We start from the raw sequence: 17,776 nt of genomic DNA, 5'->3' as shown, positions 1-17,776 counted from the left end.
GTTTCAGATGTGCTGTCTTAGCTCCTGTAAATACAAGGGAAGGAGGGTCCAGACCCTCCCCGGTCCAGACCCGTCCAGCCTTTGTAGCCATGGAGTGCACATGGGTAGACAAGACTTCAGTGGGCTTTGAACCAGGTGGGATTCCTGACAGTGGAGAAAAATTACTAAGACAGGACATCTCAAAAGAAAAGACCTGCCCCTGGGGTTGTGAAAAGCCTGAGTCTGAAGCTTCCCTCCTAACCTGCATCCTTGGCGTCACTGTCTTAGGGTTTTCCCCACTTTGCCCAGATGTCCCCCTCTGGGTCAGAGGGGATGGCTGTGGGCAGCGTCGGCCACACCCGTAGTTAGGCTGTGTGGCACCGGTGTGTGGAGAAACGGGTGCGCGGCCGACTCCAGCTGCAGCAGTCGGTGGTGACAGGTTGATGCAGACTTGCCCTTCCCTTGAACAGAAGCCCTGCCTCTGTGCAGGACGCGCCCTGGCTCACTTGCCCAGAGGACACTGCGGATCCAGCGCCCTGCGCCTGGCTGTCTGGCCTCCTTTACACAAGCTGCTGCTTCCCTCACGGTACCTGTGCCTCGTGCACGCTGCTGTCCCAAATCTCCCGAACCTCCACTGCTCCGAGGCCACGTGCAGTGCCACGGGCTCCGTGAAAGTCGTCCAGGGCACCCCCACCTGAAGGATGCAGACAGTCCCACCTCCGCTGGTGCTGCAGTGCTTTGCTTACGTGCCCCTCGCTTCTCCCACGGGGCTCCTCGAAGCACGGTCTCATCTCCTGGGAGCTCCGTGAGAACGTGTCAGGAAGGCAGGAGCTCAGGTCCTGCCGTGGACCTGCCGAGTCAGAGCCTGCGTTTTCGCCAAACCCTGGCGCTGTGTCCGCACGTCAGTTGAGGAGTGCTGTCCCCCAAGCCTGGGAGTGTCTTCACCGTAGGAGTGCCAGCTTTTGAGACCCGTCCGCCTCCCACAGGATCAGACGCAGGTTTCTGTGCATAGTACCTGCTCAGTAGGTACTGATTGAAAGAATAACTATGCACCCTCACTTGATGCCTGTGGCTGCTTCTGTGACTCACATGCCAGAGCATTTAGGTCGTGGTATCGTGGCGGTGGTTACCGGGCGCAGGACCACACTGTGGCAGCCACCAGATGCTTACTCTGTGCACGCTGGCTTAGTTTTCTAGATATTTACCTTCCAAAATGATGACCGCAGTGCTTTGGTGGGGTGGGTGGGGACGAGCAGTCAAGACCCTCCTCGAGTGACTGCCACCTGTTGGGCCTTGTTTGGGGGGCAGGTGCTTCTCCCCCCTACGGAGCTGCTGGCTCTGCTGGTGACCAGTGACCCCAGCTGGAGCATGGCTGGCCTACCCGGGGGCTCCCTCGCCCCCAGGTTCGTCTTCCCTACTCAGTGGACCTGCACACTTGGGTGTTTTTAAGGCCTCTGTGACACTCCCTTGTTCTCCTCGGTCTCCTCCCTCAGCTGCCCATCTTCCACCAGCTGTCTGTGTGCTGCGGCCCCAGGCTCCTGTCCTCATCAGTTCGAGGGTCTGTTTCCCATGTCAGTGGCAGCCTCAGTCCCCACCCCTCCGGTCTTTAAGTACCTTCCATTGCCGGTCACTCCGCATGCAGGACACCTTTCCCCGGGCACCTCCTCCCACTGCCAGCTGCCCGCCTGACCCTCCCCCTGGACGGCCCCTGGGCCCCTCACCCGGGCCTGTCAAAGCCTGAGCTCCCCTCTGTGTGCCCTTCACCTGGGCTCTGCAGGGCTGACTGTGTGATCTTGGGCGGGTGGAAACGTTTCTGACCTGTTATTACATTTGGGATAAAATTGTCTAGACTTTGAAACCCGTTGTTAACTGAACGGATGGCTTCATGTATTTGATAGGAGTGGTCTTCTTGTTTATGCAGCGAGTAATTGCTTTATTAACCCGAGAGGAGTTCAGCTGTCCTCGGGTCCAGGCGGAGACTTGGGGAAATTCCATGTGGTTTCAGAACTGAGCCTCTAAATCGCTTAGTTTCCAGCTTTTTAACTCCCAGAGGGGGAACGTTGACTGCTTCAGTGCTTGGGACGGTTTGGAAGGGATTCTCAGGTTAGCCCTGGCGTACAGTGCCCTTCCAGAGCAATGAACTTCCAGGCTGTACACTAGTATACCCATAAACGGTAACCTTTTCCACTAGTTCTCCTAGCAGTTTGTAAAAATAATGGCTTTTTGGTATAAAATAGGGGTTAGCAACTTTTTTTGGTAGGAAGCCAAATAGTAAATATTTTTGGCTTTGTGGGTCAAATTATTCAGTTCTCTCCTGTAGCAGATATAAACACATGGGTGTGGTTGTATTCCAGTAAAATTTAATTTATACGCACAAAAAAGGCAGCTGGCTGGTTTTGACTCACAGGCCATAGTTTGCCCAGCACTAGTCCAGGAAACAGGTTGGTTAATTGATGGCTTACGTGATACTGAGTTGGACTATTACTGCATAGAAAAAACTAGGTTAAGGTTTTGAAGATGAAGATTTCTTAGTATAAAATTTATAAAACGGGTGACGTTGAAGCTCTTCAGGAGCCAATCGATACGTGTTTATACGTACATGTTCATGCATACATGTTTAATACTGAGTAGGGAATGTCTTAACATACACAGCAGGGGGTAGTCACCTGGGGCTCTCATGAAAGAAATCAGATAATAAGTGTTAGCAAGGATGTGGAGAAACTGCAACCCTCATATGCAGATTTAAAACGGTGCAGCTGCTTTAGAAATGCATCTGGCTGGTCCTCAAAATGTTCACCCTAGTTACCATGAGACCCAGCATTTCTGCTCCCAGCTGAGCACCCAAGGACTATAAAGACACACGCTGTCACAAAAACCTGTACACCAGTGTTCATAGCAGCATGGTAGCCAAAAAGTACAAACAACTTAAATGTCCGCCAGTGATGAGCGGATAAAGCGTGGTCAGTCCATACTGGAGTGTCATTTGGCACAAAAAGGAGCGAAGGTCTGACACAGGCTACCACGCGGTTGCACCTTGAAAACACGATGAATGAAAGGAGGCAGGCACAAAAGGCCACCTGTTGTCTGATTCTGTTTGCATGAACTTCTATTCTTGTGCAGAACAGGCCAGTCATAGACACAGAAGGCAGACTCATTTTTGCCAGGGGCTGGGAGGGTCAGGCAGGGACCGCTCATAGGCACGAGGTTTCTTCTGGGGTTAGGAAACTTCTGAAATTGTTGGTGGCGATGTTAGGCAATCCTGAAAATACTGAAAAGGCATTCATTTAGGTCGAGGTGGCTGGATTGTGTGCTGCTTCAATTATATCTAAATAAAGCTGTTACACAAATAACTAGGTGTGGGGTTAATGTGTAAGTAATAACTAGTAAATAGTAGGAAAAATCCATCCTTATTTTTTAGAGAGAGGAAATGGGGAAAGTGAGTTAGCATCTTTGGATCCCTGTTGGGATTGTGTGTTCCTGAGCGTTGGTGCGCTTTGCCAGGTCTTGGGCTGCAGGAGCCCGTGGCCTTGCAGAGGCAGACCTGGGAGGCCCGCACCCCTGGCCTCCAGCGAGGGAATCAGGACGCACCTGGGTTCCTTGGCCCGTGGGTTCTCCTGGAGCCTTTCGGAGAACCTGTGGGCGGCTCGTGCCACAGGCGTGTCGTGTTCCTGGCGGGGACGTGGGGATCGCTCGCTCGTGCAGGAGGCTGACGGGACCGCTCCTCTGTTGCAGATTGAAGAAGGAAGTAAGGCTGCGGCTGTGGACAAGTTACTGGCTGGAGACGAGATCGTCGGCATCAACGACGTCGGCCTGTCGGGGTTTAGGCAGGAAGCCATCTGCCTGGTGAAGGGGTCGCATAAGACCCTGAAGCTGGTGGTGAAAAGGTAAGGCCTGGGCCTCGTGCCTCGTTTACCGACAGAGGTAAGCGCGGCGGCACAGGGTGGGGTCTGAGGGCTGGGCTGTGTCACCGCAGCCGTCCTGTTTTGAACCTCAGTCCTGCATGTGCGCGCACACACTTACAGCGCTACCTCTTGGCCCAGGATGAGTCTAGTGTCAGTATACTTAAGATTCCCCCTCTGATCACTGTAGTCGATTTTGATGTATTCAGTGAATTTAAATACTCTTATCTTCTCCTTGACAGCATGTGGCTGATTCTCTGGCAGTGAGAAAACTGCTTATACTCCCAATGAAGGGGAATATCATTACGTGTCACTTACACAAGGTGGCAGGCTGCCGAGTTCTTGGTTTTTAATGCTAAAACCCAGTGAGACTGCACGGAGACTCACGGAGACTTCACAGTCAGCTGCCAGGTGTTTCTAGTGCTGTGTGGAGGTTTGAGGGGGGCCAGCTGCATATTCCTAGAAGTGAGATTGCCACATAGGAGTTGGGGTGATTTGAAGGGGTAAGAGAGCAAAATTAGGTACATGATGCTTCCGCACACGGGAGCTAGGACAGTACGCCCGGGCACTGCGGCGCTGCTGGTGATGTGTCTTCCCCTTTGACTTTGTAGTTGGCTAATTTGTAGTCAGTTGTTTACGTGTTCCCCTCCCCACCCCGTTTTTGTTTGTTTGCTTGTTTTTTAGCAGAATTAGTGCATTCTTCAGTGGGAGAGGGCCTAGCTCAGTGGTAGAGCACATGCTTACCACGCAGGAAGTTCTGGGTTCAATCCCCAGTATCTCCATTAAAAAAATTAAATAAAAACTACAAAGATACTGTGTCCAGTATCTCTTAAAAAAAAAAAAGAATTAATGCAGTCTTTCCAAGGTTGGCTGTCAGTTTTCAAAAGTAAATTGACTCAAGCACTTGAATGTTTAGTAGAGACTTGAGGACCTATTCGCAAAGGATTTTTTTTTTGGGGGGGGGGACCAAAACAGCATCCAAGGAGGAGGTTCAGAAGCAAGGAAGGAAAATCTTTCATTCTTGGCCATGTTAATTTAGCAGCCTCGTTTCTAAGTGGACTAGGCCAGCCTCCTTGTAAAGCAGAAAAGTGAAATCTCAGTGTGGTTGCTGGGAGCCCTTGGAGGAGGTGGGGACGTGCGGGGACCTGAGGGGTGCTGTCCTGTTGTGTCACTCTTCCTGTGCGGTCACCTTACTAAGCCTCCTACGGTGGGATGTGTGAGATTCTCACGGACTCAGTTGGGCTTGGTGGAGATGCTGGTGACGGTAACAGAGGCTTGATCCCCAGAGGTAGGTTAGCATTGTAAACCTCCTCTGGGCATTATCACCCAGCCTCCAGGCTGATGGGGGTCCCCTCCTCTGTCTCCTGAATTGTCTCCGTGGTGGGGCTGCCAGAGCCCCCAGAGCACTAGGCTGGCTCGTTGGCTACCATCCATCTGTCCTGCAGGGAAAGCAGCAGCTTGATGGATGCTGTGTGCACACTGTCTCAGCAGGGCCGCTGACTGCAGTCCCCAGTGCACAAGGGCAGGTGGTGGACTGGGGTTATGGAAGCAAGCTGACTTGAACTGCACCAGGACGGGTGTCACCGGAGGATCTGACAGGGACGCTGACGCTGAAGTGCTCATCCAGTAGAACTTGTCAGTGTGACTGATACTGGCCAGCCCAGGGGAGGCAGCCACACAGAAAACAGACAGAGCCGTTGACATGTACTGGGGGACAGAATCGGGACGCAAGAACATTTTCACCAGTCACACCTAACAAGGCAGAATGGAACGAGGGTCTATGTCAGGTCTTATCGTAGGGTCCAAAGAAGCAGGTGTGTAATAACAAAGTTGGTATAGTAGTAACCGATGTAAAGGAGGGAGTTTGGATTCCAGTAGCATGCTGGATGGAGGTCACGAAAGGGCAGTTCCTAAAATGAGAAGTGCAGATAGGAAGTGAGCACATGAGAATGTCTAACTAGGAGTGTGCAGATTTGCTTTCAAGCCAGACACGAAGTTTTGGCGGTCAGGTTGGCAGAGGTCCTGTGGAACTGCCCGTTGCTGGTGCGAGGCGGGGAAACATGAGCTTATTTGATAAAATGCTGATCAGATTCTAAATCAGACAACCTTCTGGCAAATGGTTCGGCAACATGTTTTAAGAGGCCTACCTTGGGACCCAGAATTTCATTCCTGGGAACCTAGATAGTCGGCAAAAGGAAAGGACTGAAGGGAATTAGTGACTGTGCGTGCTGCAGGGTGCTGACAAGTGGTGTCAGCGTTGCTGCCGTGGAAGGATGCCCCACGACTTCCATTTGAGTGGGACACACAAAACCAATTACAGAGCTGAATAGGCCCCATTAATCAAAAAAGTTTTAATTTTTAATTGTAGTGAAGTACACACAAGAGAAACTTTACCATCTCAACTATTTTCAGGTGTACAGTCCCATAGTGTATTATTTTTATGGTAATTAAAAATACTGCTTTTTCAGGGAGGAGGAGCCCTTGGGGTTCGCTGGGCCTGTCTTCACAGGAGTTCGCAGGAGGTTTGGTCCCCAGGAGGCGGTCAGCTGCTTTCTGTGCTGGGCGGGGCCCCAGAGGGTGTGTTTGTTGCCCTGGGATCAGGACAGGGGAGGGTGTTGGAATGTCAGCCACGGTTTACTCTGAGAAACTTTCATTAGTGCACAGGGTGTGCTAAAACACACACTTTTAGGAGGGACCTGGGTGGAATACAGAAACCTTCCTCCCAACCCCACCCATCCTTCCATTTTCCCTCTGGAGAGCAGCACTGTGGCCACCAATCTCTCAGGGTTGCTTTCAGAAATGTGTACGTGCTTGAGTGTTGACACGTGCATTGGGGACTGTTCCGTGTTGAGGGCACTGAGGTCTGACTTTGGATTTCCCTGAGTGAGCCCGTGGGCCCCATGGTCTGGGTACCCGGCCCGGTGTGTCTAACAGACCCTCTGTGCATGGACACCCGTGGCCCGCCCGGCATGTTCCTGCAGCAGACAGTGCTGCGGTGTGATACCCCGGTGCCCAGGTCTGCACGCATGGGTGCAAACATGGTCATCATGCATTCCTAGCATGGAAGGTGCTGGGTCTGAAGGTATGTGCCTTGTGAAATTTGTTTGTTCATTTTGTGAATGTGATACGTGAAAAAAGCATTTATTGTTTAAATGGCCATTTCTGTCTTTATGAGTGAGGTTGGGCATCATTCCATGTGTTCAGAGCTTGTTTTTGAACTAGAGGAAGATATTTAAGGATATAAAGATAAGCAAGCTAAATTCTGTTCAAAGCACAGCCCCTCTGCTGAGAACTGGCGGGAGGAGGAGAGAGGGAAGGTGTGGGGGCCTGTTCGCTGGCTGAGCTGACTTGGTGTCTAGAAGACTCTGGGGAAGGCGGAGCCAGCTTGTGCCCTGAAGGATGGGTGGGAGCCCCTGGGAAGAACCCCAGGTCTGTACTCCCTGTCCCCGGTTTCCTTTCAAGTGAGCAGAGTAGCGAATGACAATCTGGTTTAGCTAAAATTTAGTCTTTTAAGTAACATGTATAACAGGATAGAAGAGCAAACCAAGCAGTTTGTTCACTTTTTTTCCAAACACACTTTTGTTAATTGAAGTATAGTTGATTTACAGTATTGTGTTACTTTCTGGTGTACAGCATAGTTTTTTTTTTTTTTAGATTCCACATATGAGCGATCTCATCTGGTATTTTTCTTTCTCTTTCTGGCTTACTTCACTTAGAATGACATTCTTTAGGAACATCCGTGTTGCTGCAAGTGGCATTACGTTGTCAGTTTTTATGGCTGAATAGTACTCCATTATATAAGTATACCACCTCTTCTTTATCCATTCATCTGTTGATGGACATTTAGGCTGTCTCCATGTCTTGGCTATTGTAAATAGTACTGCTGTGAACACTGGGGTGCAAGTGTCATCCTGAAGTAGGGTTCCTTCTGGATATATGCCCAGGAGTGGGATTCCTGGGTCATATGGTAAGTCTATTCCTAGTCTTTTGAGGAATCTCCGTACTGTTTTCCACAGTGGCTGCACCAAACTGCATTCCCATCTGGTGTACAACATAGTGATTCAGTTATACACATGTATACATATTCTTTTTCATTATAGGTTATTATAAGGACAGAATCGGGACGCAAGAACATTTTCACCAGTCACACCTAACAAGGCAGAATGGAACGAGGGTCTATGTCAGGTCTTATCGTAGGGTCCCCGTGCTACACCATAGGACCTTGTTCATCCATGTTATGTATAGTAGCTTGTATCTGCTAATCCCAGACTCCTAACTTATCCCTTTACCTTCTTTCTCCTTAGGTAACCATAAGTCAAACACACTTTTAATAACACATTTTGGTGTTTTAAAATTTTTAAAAATAATTTTGTATTACCTTTTAAAGCTCTGTGTTGGTATTATTTATGCTTATTAGAAAAGTCTGAAATGCTTTGTTTAGAAATGGTGAATAAGAATTTCAAAACCAGCTAGTTAACACGAGGATGTGTTGCTGTCATCCAGCTCCTGGTGAATGACTGCTGTAAATCCTGAAGATGCACATAGTAAGGACCTTAAACTCCAAACTAACTTACCATGCGTGCTTCCCATTTTCCTTATTATGAAGGCACCAATGAGTGCTTTTAAAATGATTTCTCAACTCCAGTTCAAAAAGATACCTGCACCCCAATGTTCACAGCAGCACTATTTACAGTAGCCAAGACATGGAAACAACCTAAATGACCATCGACAGATGACTGGATAAAGAAGTTGTGATATATTTATTCTGAGCCATAAAAAGGAATAAAATAACGCCATTTGCAGTAACATGGATGGACCTGGAGAATGTCATTCTAAGCGAAGTAACCCAGAAAGAGAAAGAAAAATACCATATGATCTCACTCATATGTGGAATCTAAAGAGAAAAAAAAAGACACAAATGAACTTATTTACAAAACAGAAACAGACTCACAGACATAGAAAACAAACTTATGGTTACCAGAGGGGAAAGAGGGTGGGAGCGGATAAATTAGGAGCTTGGGATTAACAGATATTAAGTACTATATATGAAGTAAACACAAGTTCCTACTGTAGAGCACAGAGAACTATATTCAATATCTTGTAGTAACATATAATGAAAAAGAATATGAAAAGGAATATACACATGTATATATATGAGTGAAGCATGCTGTACCCTGGAAATTGATACAACATTGTAAACTGACTATACTTCAGTTCAAAAAATAAAGAGATTGAATGAGGAAAAAAATGATTTCTCTTAGAGAATGACCCATGTTACCGATTTATCTAAATTTGAATCTCACCACTCTCCTTTCTTCATCCCTCGACAGCCACTGACCTGACTATCTGACTTCTGTCTCATAGATTAGTTATACCATTTTCTAGTGTTGTATGTAGAACTCCAGAATGGATCTTGTACTGTCAGAAAAAGAGATTCGTTTATAAGAAGGCACTCTGTAACAAATTCACAGACTGAGCCGCAGACACATACATATCAAATGTTGCCCCACCTGATTTCGGCCTCACTACCTGCACAACACAGGTACCGTAAGATAGGCTGGCTTTACTGATGAAGGGTGAAAACGGGGTAGGCTCCTGAGGCTCGGAGCGCCCAGCGCGGGTGAGGGTGCTGTGCAGGGTTACGGGGAGAGGCGTGTGGTGCAGCTCAGCGCACGATGTGAACCCGTGGTTGTGGAAACCAAGTGGGAACGGTGGTTCATGGCCAGCTCCCTCCTGCACGTGCCAGCTGCTGGCTGTGCTTGTCCTGTTCCAGCGCATGTGCTGAGCGGGGCACCTGGCCGCCAGGCTCGGGCTGCGGCAGGCCATTTTCACAAAGTGGTGGCGTCTGGTTTCCCGGGGCGTGGGCACCCCGTGTCTTGTCATTGTTGAGGGGCCAGGGCTAGGAGACCGATGCTTCAGAGGCAGTGGCCCTGATCACTGTCCCCAGACAGGTGGGAGCCAGCACTCCTTTCTCCCAGAGCCGTGTCCGCTGGAAACAGAGTGGTAACAGCTGCCCCACCAAGTGCACATATGGTCCCTTTGCAGATGCCCAGGTGGTACCCGCAGTGTCTGCCCAGGAGTCAGGCGAGCCAGGGGACTGGGGGAGACAGGCAGGGTGGCACGGTCCTGCTGGGCCCTGCCTCCTGGGCACTGCTGTTCCCTGCCTGGCGGAGCAGGTGCTGCTCACGGGAGCGTTCAGGCGGCGGTGGTAACCTTTTCCTGTGTGCCCGTGTCTCCGTACTGGTGTCACCTGTGCTCTCTTCCTGGGTGTGTGGCCCCGCCCCAGAGAGCCCGATGGGCACATCTGGGGTGGATCCGGGCGCTGGTATTTCGTGAGGGCCACGGGCCGTTTCCTGGGTGGTCATAGCACCGGTGTAAGCAGATGTGCTTGGAAAAGGTTATGGCCAGAAACTGGGTCACAAGTGGAGGTGCGGGCAGCCCCTTGCTAGGGTAGATGAGCTGAGGACGGGGAGTGCCCGCCGGGGCTGGGTGCAGGCGTCGCTGCCGGTGCTGTGAAATGTGACTGAGAGCTCTGTGTGCTCAGCGCCGGGACACAGTCATCCGTTGTTCTCAGATCAGAGGCGAATTACCATACGTCCAGCTCTTGAAAAGTACATGTGATTTCAAACACCACCAGGAAATTTTCTTTTAAATGTCAAACCATAAATTACTGTCTAAAACTTGTAATTACTCTTCTGGTCTTTCTTCCAAATTTATTTAGTAATATTAGTCTTGTTTACGATGAAGTACTCCTGCCACCTCATCGGTCTTCTTACTCTGGAGCCGTCCAATGCTGCGAGCAGTTTTGCCAGGGCCAAATTACCAATAGGGTTGATTCGTATTATTTCCTGCCTCTTGGCTGGCAGCCTGAAACTCTTCGTGACTCTAATTACATCGGCTAAGCTTGCATTCAGGAGCAGATTAACACCCACTGGTGGAGGTTCACTGCAGGCGGGGTTCGCCAGGCGGGGTGGCGTGGGTATACATTTGAAGAAAGGAGGGGTCCGGTCTAGTGATGCAGCTCATGCTTGCTGGGAGCAAGTTTCTAGCAACGTGCATGGGTTTATGGCTGTCACTGAGTTGCAGGGAGTTTTGCACCAAGCCAGTGTGCTGCTCTGCCCCCCTCTGCTGCTGGGTCCTTGGAGCTGTCCGAGAGCAGGTGGCTCTGTGCGTGGCTCCGGCATTGATGAGCACAGATGTTCCTGAAGCGGCTACGCGCAGTGGTGAAGCCTAAGGAGAAGGGGTATCTAGGACCCCATCAGGTTGTGTCCCCCCTCCCCTCCCCTCCCCTTCCGACCCGACCCGCGAGCTCTTCCTGGGGCAGAAACTGTGTGTGTTCCAACAGAGGGTGTGCGTCTTATTGGAGGGGGGGCACTGGTGGGTGTTGGCAAAAACTCAGTGCTTTCGGAGGGTGGTCTGAGTGATTTGTTCAATTTTCAGGAAAGTTTCTATTTTGAGCATTTGGGGGATGGTGGCGCTTTGCTTCTGTGTTTGTTTTCTTGTTAAAACAGTAGACACAGAGGTTTATGTTCAGCAGTTGGGTGTGGACACTGACTTGTTTGGGCTGCTTTCCATTCTTGTTTTTATTAAGTGAAGGCAGGAGGAAGAAATCCACACAGAGGTCAGAGTTGCTTTATTTTGGGAAAGGTTGCTTCTGTTCAGATTTAGACTTAGTGTGTGGCTTAAGCAACTTAATTAGATGAATCTCTTATTGTGTGAGGCATTTCATAGTCTAAACCAAGAAGAGAGTGGTAAGATGTTAAGGTTTTGTCTTTTCATTGCAAGGTACACAAGTGGTGTTTATGAAAGTTAGTTTGAAAATGCAGATGGTGTCAAATGTATGACAGCATGCAGGGGATGCTTTGCTTCCTTTTCTTTCTGTGCTCTGACGTGTAAGGCTCACTAGCCCTGCTGCTAATCCCCAGGGCTCCTTACAGTTACATTAATGGTTGCACACTTGCGTGTCTTTGCCAAAAAGCCGTTCTGTTGAAATGTAGCTGGGAAGTTGTGTTCGTGCCTTTCTGAGACCAAGATGAACTAAACTGTGTGCTCAACAATCGGGGATGGGGGCTGAGCACCCAGGTGGCTGGGACGGAGCCTTTCCAGCGCTAGTAGTGCTGGGTGACACGGTCTTTTTCAATCCCCCCTTTTCAAAAGTTAGCAGAAGAAAAGCCACGTCATTTGGCTCTGATGCTGCCTGTGTTCATTATGTGACATTTCTGCTCAGGCTTTTCTGCGGACGCACCCGGGGGAACCGCAGAGGCTCTGGCAGGCCTGCACTGCCCTTGCCCTAGGGGACAGGTGAGGGGTACCCGGCCTCAAGGAGAGGAACCCTGATGTTTCCATCCCGTGCGAATGCTGCTGCTCAGCCCTGGCGCTGACTTAACGTGCAGCTTTGATGTCTTAGATCGGTTTCAGCTATCGAGGTCACTCGGGAATTTTTATCTTGACTTAATTCTCCTCGTGTATAAAGGCAGGAACTACTGGACCCTTATCCCCTTTTATCAAGCGTGATGTCACCCTCCACAGCATTGTGTTGTCAGAGCACTGCTGGGGAAAGAACTCTGCCTTTTGTAAAGCGCTCTGACCTGAGTTTTTGTGGGTTCACGTAACGTATGTCAGAAGCTCTGCAGCTGAGTGGCTCACAGTATCCCTGCTCCTGTGAGCTTGCCGCTGAGTGGGCTGCGAGGCGTGGACCACAGATGCTCTGACCAGTGGTGACTCCCACCGAAGGAAGGAGGGCTGGAAGCCGAAGTCGGCGGTCAGTCAAGCTGTCCTTTGGAGGCTGAGCTGGCTTTGAGGCACAAACAGGGACTTGTGTCAGTGATCCCAGGGCTTCCTAAAGAGGCTGGCAGAGGGAATGGGAGAGGGGGCTGGTGCAGGCGTGCTGGGCCCGCCCCAGTCTGTACCTGGGTGATGCCAGTGCTGCCGGCCTGGGGGGCACACCTGGAGTGCTGCAGGGGGCCAGGGCTTCGCTGTGGCTGCTGGGAGCCACCGAAGGTTCTGGAGTGAGGGCAAGAGCTGCCAGAGCTAAGCTGCAGGGAGCTGGTGTTGTAGGTAGGAGGTGGACACAGACGGGGAGAGGGAGAAGCTGTCAGCACATAGGCTCCTGGAGTCTGACTAGAGCAGGGAGGAAGTGGCGGTTCAGGGCAATGCTCCACTTCATGGCTGTAGGGTGGTGCTTTTATGTTTGTTCCCTTTTTAAAGGTGAAAAAGGGTGTTTGCCATTGTCATTCTCTAGCCCAGGTGCCTCCTCAGCATCGCAGGGGCCTGTCCCCTCTTCAGGTCTGTCTCTCGGGGAAGTGTACCCACCCCTTCCTACACTCGGCGGCTCCCTGCCTGGGGCTTGCCCCAGCTCCCCCAGGACTCACTGGGGCCCCCTGCACAGAGCTCGCCCCAGTCCCCCCAGGACTCACTGGGGCCCCCTGCCCGGGGCTCGCCGAGTCCCCCCAGAACTCTCTGGGGCACGGTCGCGGGACTTGCCAGCCTGCCCTGTGCCCAAGGCCCTTCCCACTGCTGTCCCCTTGCCTTCCTCCTAGATGCCCCCAAGGCATCTCTCTTGGTCTTCCTTTCCTGAGGCGTCCCCATCGCCAGTGTCACTGCAGCCCCACCAGCACCCTGCGCATGACCCCCATCTCCTTGTCCAGCAGGGCCCTTCCCTCCCTGCGGGTCTCCCAGCCACAGGTCTGCTTCTGTCGGACCAGCCACGCTCCTGGGGACCCAGTGCAGACTGTGTTTATTGGGTGAGCCAGTGCCTGTTTGCCTCATTAGGAAAGGTTAGGGAAAAAGCACTCAAGAGAGTTGGGGTGTTTTTTTTTTTTTTTTTTTGAGGAGAAGGAGGGAATTCTGTTCATTGTGCTAACGATAAACATTTCATTGAAGCACTTGTTTGAATAATTCCTTTTTAAAAATGAATTTTTGATGTCTAGATCGGTTAATTTTCAGTGATATCCCAGCATTTTTAATATTTGTGGCCTGAACCCCTTCCTTTGAAAAAAGACTGCCTAGTATATAAAATTATTTTTTAAAATTGGAGTAAATTTAGATTAATTTTGGTGTGCAACTTTGGGGAAAGGTTTCAGGGAACTGTTGTTAGGATGAATAATTCCATTTGGAGTATCTTTACAAGACCCAGTGTTGATAGTCTCCAGCATCGCTTTTGAATATTTATACAAAAGGAAAATTATACACCATTAAAAATCATTTTAGACGAGTGACAATGGCATGGGAGAATGCTTAGCAAACCAGGCAGGCTGCAGAGAGGAAAGGACCCACCAGGTCTGCAGGATGCTCTCATCTGTCTGAAACAGGTGGAAGGAGATGCAGAGATGTTACCCGTGCTCATCTGTAGGTCATGGGTTGTTTTCATTTGTCGTTTTATTGGCTTTTTAATTTTTAAATTTTCTGTGTTTTTTGCAATAAGCATGTGTTTTAAGGTATACAATCATCTGTAGCCATTCGAATAAAAAGAATTTCTTCCCTGTGTGCTGGGATGACCCTGGTAGTGACCCTTAGCCTCTGGTGGGGTGACTGTGGAGCTGCCGGGATTGGGGAGCCCCATGCACAGGGGGAAGGGTCAGCACCCCCACCCTGGCCATTATTGGTCAGGGCTGTTTGCTCCCCCATCCTGTGTCCACACTGCCTGGCACAGAAGCACGGCCTTGGGCGTTTCTGGGCTGAGCCCTGCAGTTCTTCGGGCTGTAGCGAGCCCAGCACTCTGCCTCTGGAACAGCTCTCCCACTCACCCCTCTTGGCTGTTTCTAGGATCAGAAACCACTCCCTCTGTTCCTCCCTCCAGTAAGGAGCTTCCTTCCTGAGAGTGGTGGAAGCTGAGCTGAGGGACAGTAAGTGTGTGAGACCACTAGGTGGCGCCAGAGCGTTCCGTCCCCAGAGCTTTGCTGTCCGGCGTCTGGTCCTTTCCGGGTTGTGATGGAGTGACCAGCACTCAGCCGAAGGCCCTCCTCTCTCTTAACCAACGCAGCTCCAGCCGTTTCAGGCCGTCAGAGGGGCTGACAAACAGAAACCAGCCTCACCCTTCGTTGATTCCCCACTACATTCACATACAGTAGGAGATTCTGAGGACAAAAGCACATATGTGGTGGGAAAATTGACTGTCCCCAGTAGCCATGACACCATTACTTACAGCTTGTACATACAACCCTTTTCACTGTGTTTTCATTTAGTTTTTAATAAAAAAGGCCTAATTTGCACCGTAACCTTTGACTTTGTTCTCTTCAAGTAGAGATGTGTGTCTGTGTACAGACATACCTTGTTTTATTCTTCTTCACTTAATTGCGATTCACAGATACTGCGTCTTTCACAAATTGAAGGTTGTGGCAGCCTGGTGTTCACTAAGTCTTTGGCACCATTTTTCCAACAGTATTTGCTCACTTCGTGTCTCCGTGTCACACTTGGGTAATTCTTGCACTATTTCAAGCATTATTGTATTTGTTATGGTGTCTGTGATCAGTGATCTTTTAAGAATTATTTATTTATTGTATTTAATCATTTTATTTCGGTGGTGGGGAGGTATTTAGGTATATTTATTTTTAGAGGAGGCACTGGGGATTGAACCCAGGACCTCATGAGTGCTAAGCACGTGCTCTACCACTTGAGCTATATCTTTCCCTCTGTAATCAGTGATCTTTGTTATTACTAGTCTTAAAACTGCTATGACTTACTGAAGCCTCAGATGATGGTTAGCTTTTTTTAACAATAAAATATTTTTAAAGGAAGGTATGAACCTTTTTTTACACATAATGCTGTTGTACACTTTATAGCCTACAGTATAGTGTAAAAATAACTTTTATATGCACTGGGAACTCAAAAATTGTGTGTGACTTTATTACGATTGTCGCTTTATTGTGGTGGTCTGGAACCCAACCTGAAATGTCTCCGAGGTCTGCCTGTATTTTCTTTTACAAAAGGAGCAGAAATACTTAACTCTTTCCCTGGAACACAACTGCTCCAGGAAACCAGCTCTTCCCAACTTGTTACAGTTACAGAGTTGAACTATGTTGCTGCAAAGTGTAAAGCATTTTCTTTTCCAAGCCTTTTTTTCCTCTTTGCCTGCAGTTTCAGTCTAGTTTATTTCCTTCATTAATTAACCGTAAAGGAAGATGACAGAAATTATGGATGTTATAGCACAGAAAAAGTCATCTGAAAATGAAATTCACATGGCCAGAACCTTCCTTACCAGGATTTTGAGAAACTCTATGAGGTACAGTCTTGGTTTACACTCCCTTTACTTCTATAGTATGATGAATTTTTCTATTTTATGCTTTAGTTCATAGGAAACGATCATAAAGTCAATACATTCCACATTTTGCCACCCACGTATATTTCCTTGTTAACTATCGGAGTCATCAGAAGAAGATTTACATCTTAAGTGATTTTTGATGTTTCTTTAATATTCTTTATTGCATAATATTCTTCAATGTTTTCGCCTACCTGTTGGAAGGATGTTTGATCTCCAGCAAGAACTTAAAGAGGCTCCATTGCACTCTTGCCCCAGTCTCGACTGGGCTGTACAGTGTCCACAGCAGGCGAGTTCTGTCCCAAGCTGAAGATGTAGGCGTCCCAAGGGCAGTCGTCTCCCGGAGCCTCTGAGACGTTCATAGGCAGCTGTAGAGATCTCCAGCTGGGCGTACCGTATCACACCTGGCCCGGTGTGACCAAAAGTCTAATCAACCACTGACAAATGGTGGGGCAGGGCAGGCTCCTGCCACGTTCAGAAGCCCTGGCAGGAAGGGACTGGAGCCTGTTGGTATAGGTGTGGTGGATTGTGGTGATTCCCATGACAGGGTCCCTTAGTTGACTGCAGACACTTTGAGCAGCTCAGAGGAGTAAGTGTCCACTACTCTCATAACTACAGATGGCCGTGTTCATTTAGGTAAGTGAGTGAGTACACAGGGACTCTCTGGGACCCAGCTGAGCCGGGGGCTCCTCGAGCCTTTTGCAGTCTGGTGCCTTCTCCTCAAGGAGGCTGAGGGCCTGTGCAAAGTTTTAGTGACACGGGAAAGATAGAAGATGCTGCTGTGGTCTTTGATGGGGGGTGGGAGGGAGATGGGGAGGGCAGGATTTATGTGCTTACTTAGGATAAACTTTGAAGCTTGAGGGTGGGTTCGTTTTGGAGCCCGTGCGTCTCACTCTGCGCTTGGGTAAGTTCTCCAGCAAAAACACGAGTGGAACGTGCTTGTGCCCAGATGCTCCTGTCCAGGCAGGAGGGCACCTGACAGCAATGTGGTACATCACGCAGAGGTCGCCACGACTGAGCCCTGCCTCTACAGCTGTCTTGGCTCGGAGTTGTCCTTGGTGTGAAGTCCCTGAGTCGTCTGCATCCTTTTTCAGGAGGGGTGAGCTGAGCTGGAGGCCTCACTCCTGGCACGCCACCAAGTTCTCCGAGAGCCAGCCTGAGATGGCAGCATCTCCGTTCTCCGCCAGCACCTGCCCCTCTTGGCCTGGCCGGCACCACACCAGGTAGGCGCTCGTTTCCCACTGGGATGGGAGGCTGGTTTCACGTTCCGCGACACCCAGGACTTCCCTCCCCTGTTGTCATACTGCCTTTCTTTTCAACTTTTCATATATTTCTTAATTGAGGTACACTATGTTTATTTACTATGTTAGTTTCAGATGTACAACATAGTGACTTAAAATTTTTATAGATTATATACTCCATTTCTAGTTATTATAAAATATTGGTTGTATTCTCTGTGCTGTACAATATACACTTGTAGCTTATTTATTTGATATACAGTAGTTTGTACTTACTATTCTCTCTCACCCCTCCCCCTTCTCTGCCACTGGCAAGCACTAACAGTTTGTTCTCTATATCTGTGGGCCTGTTTCTGTTCTATTTACTTGCTTTTGTTTTTTAGATTCCACATAGAAGTGGAAAA

The 17,776-nt window shown here is 49.4% G+C and overlaps 1 protein-coding gene across 1 annotated transcript in view; it reads left to right on the top strand.

The window, feature by feature from the left end:
• SHROOM2 (shroom family member 2) overlaps positions 1–17,776 on the top strand; it is a 113,680-nt gene that overhangs the window by 51,950 nt on the left and 43,954 nt on the right. The window contains exons 2-3 of the mRNA XM_031446655.2: positions 3,712–3,863; positions 17,229–17,357. Of these exons, the coding sequence (XP_031302515.2) occupies positions 3,712–3,863; positions 17,229–17,357 (281 nt within the window). The remainder of the gene's footprint in view (positions 1–3,711; positions 3,864–17,228; positions 17,358–17,776) is intronic.

The sequence above is a fragment of the Camelus dromedarius genome, chromosome X, assembly GCF_036321535.1.
Source record: "Camelus dromedarius isolate mCamDro1 chromosome X, mCamDro1.pat, whole genome shotgun sequence".
In the NCBI taxonomy this organism is placed as follows: Eukaryota; Metazoa; Chordata; class Mammalia; order Artiodactyla; family Camelidae; genus Camelus; species Camelus dromedarius.
The sequence above is the reverse complement of the archived record's forward strand: the minus strand, read 5'-3'. Positions and strand labels throughout refer to the sequence as shown.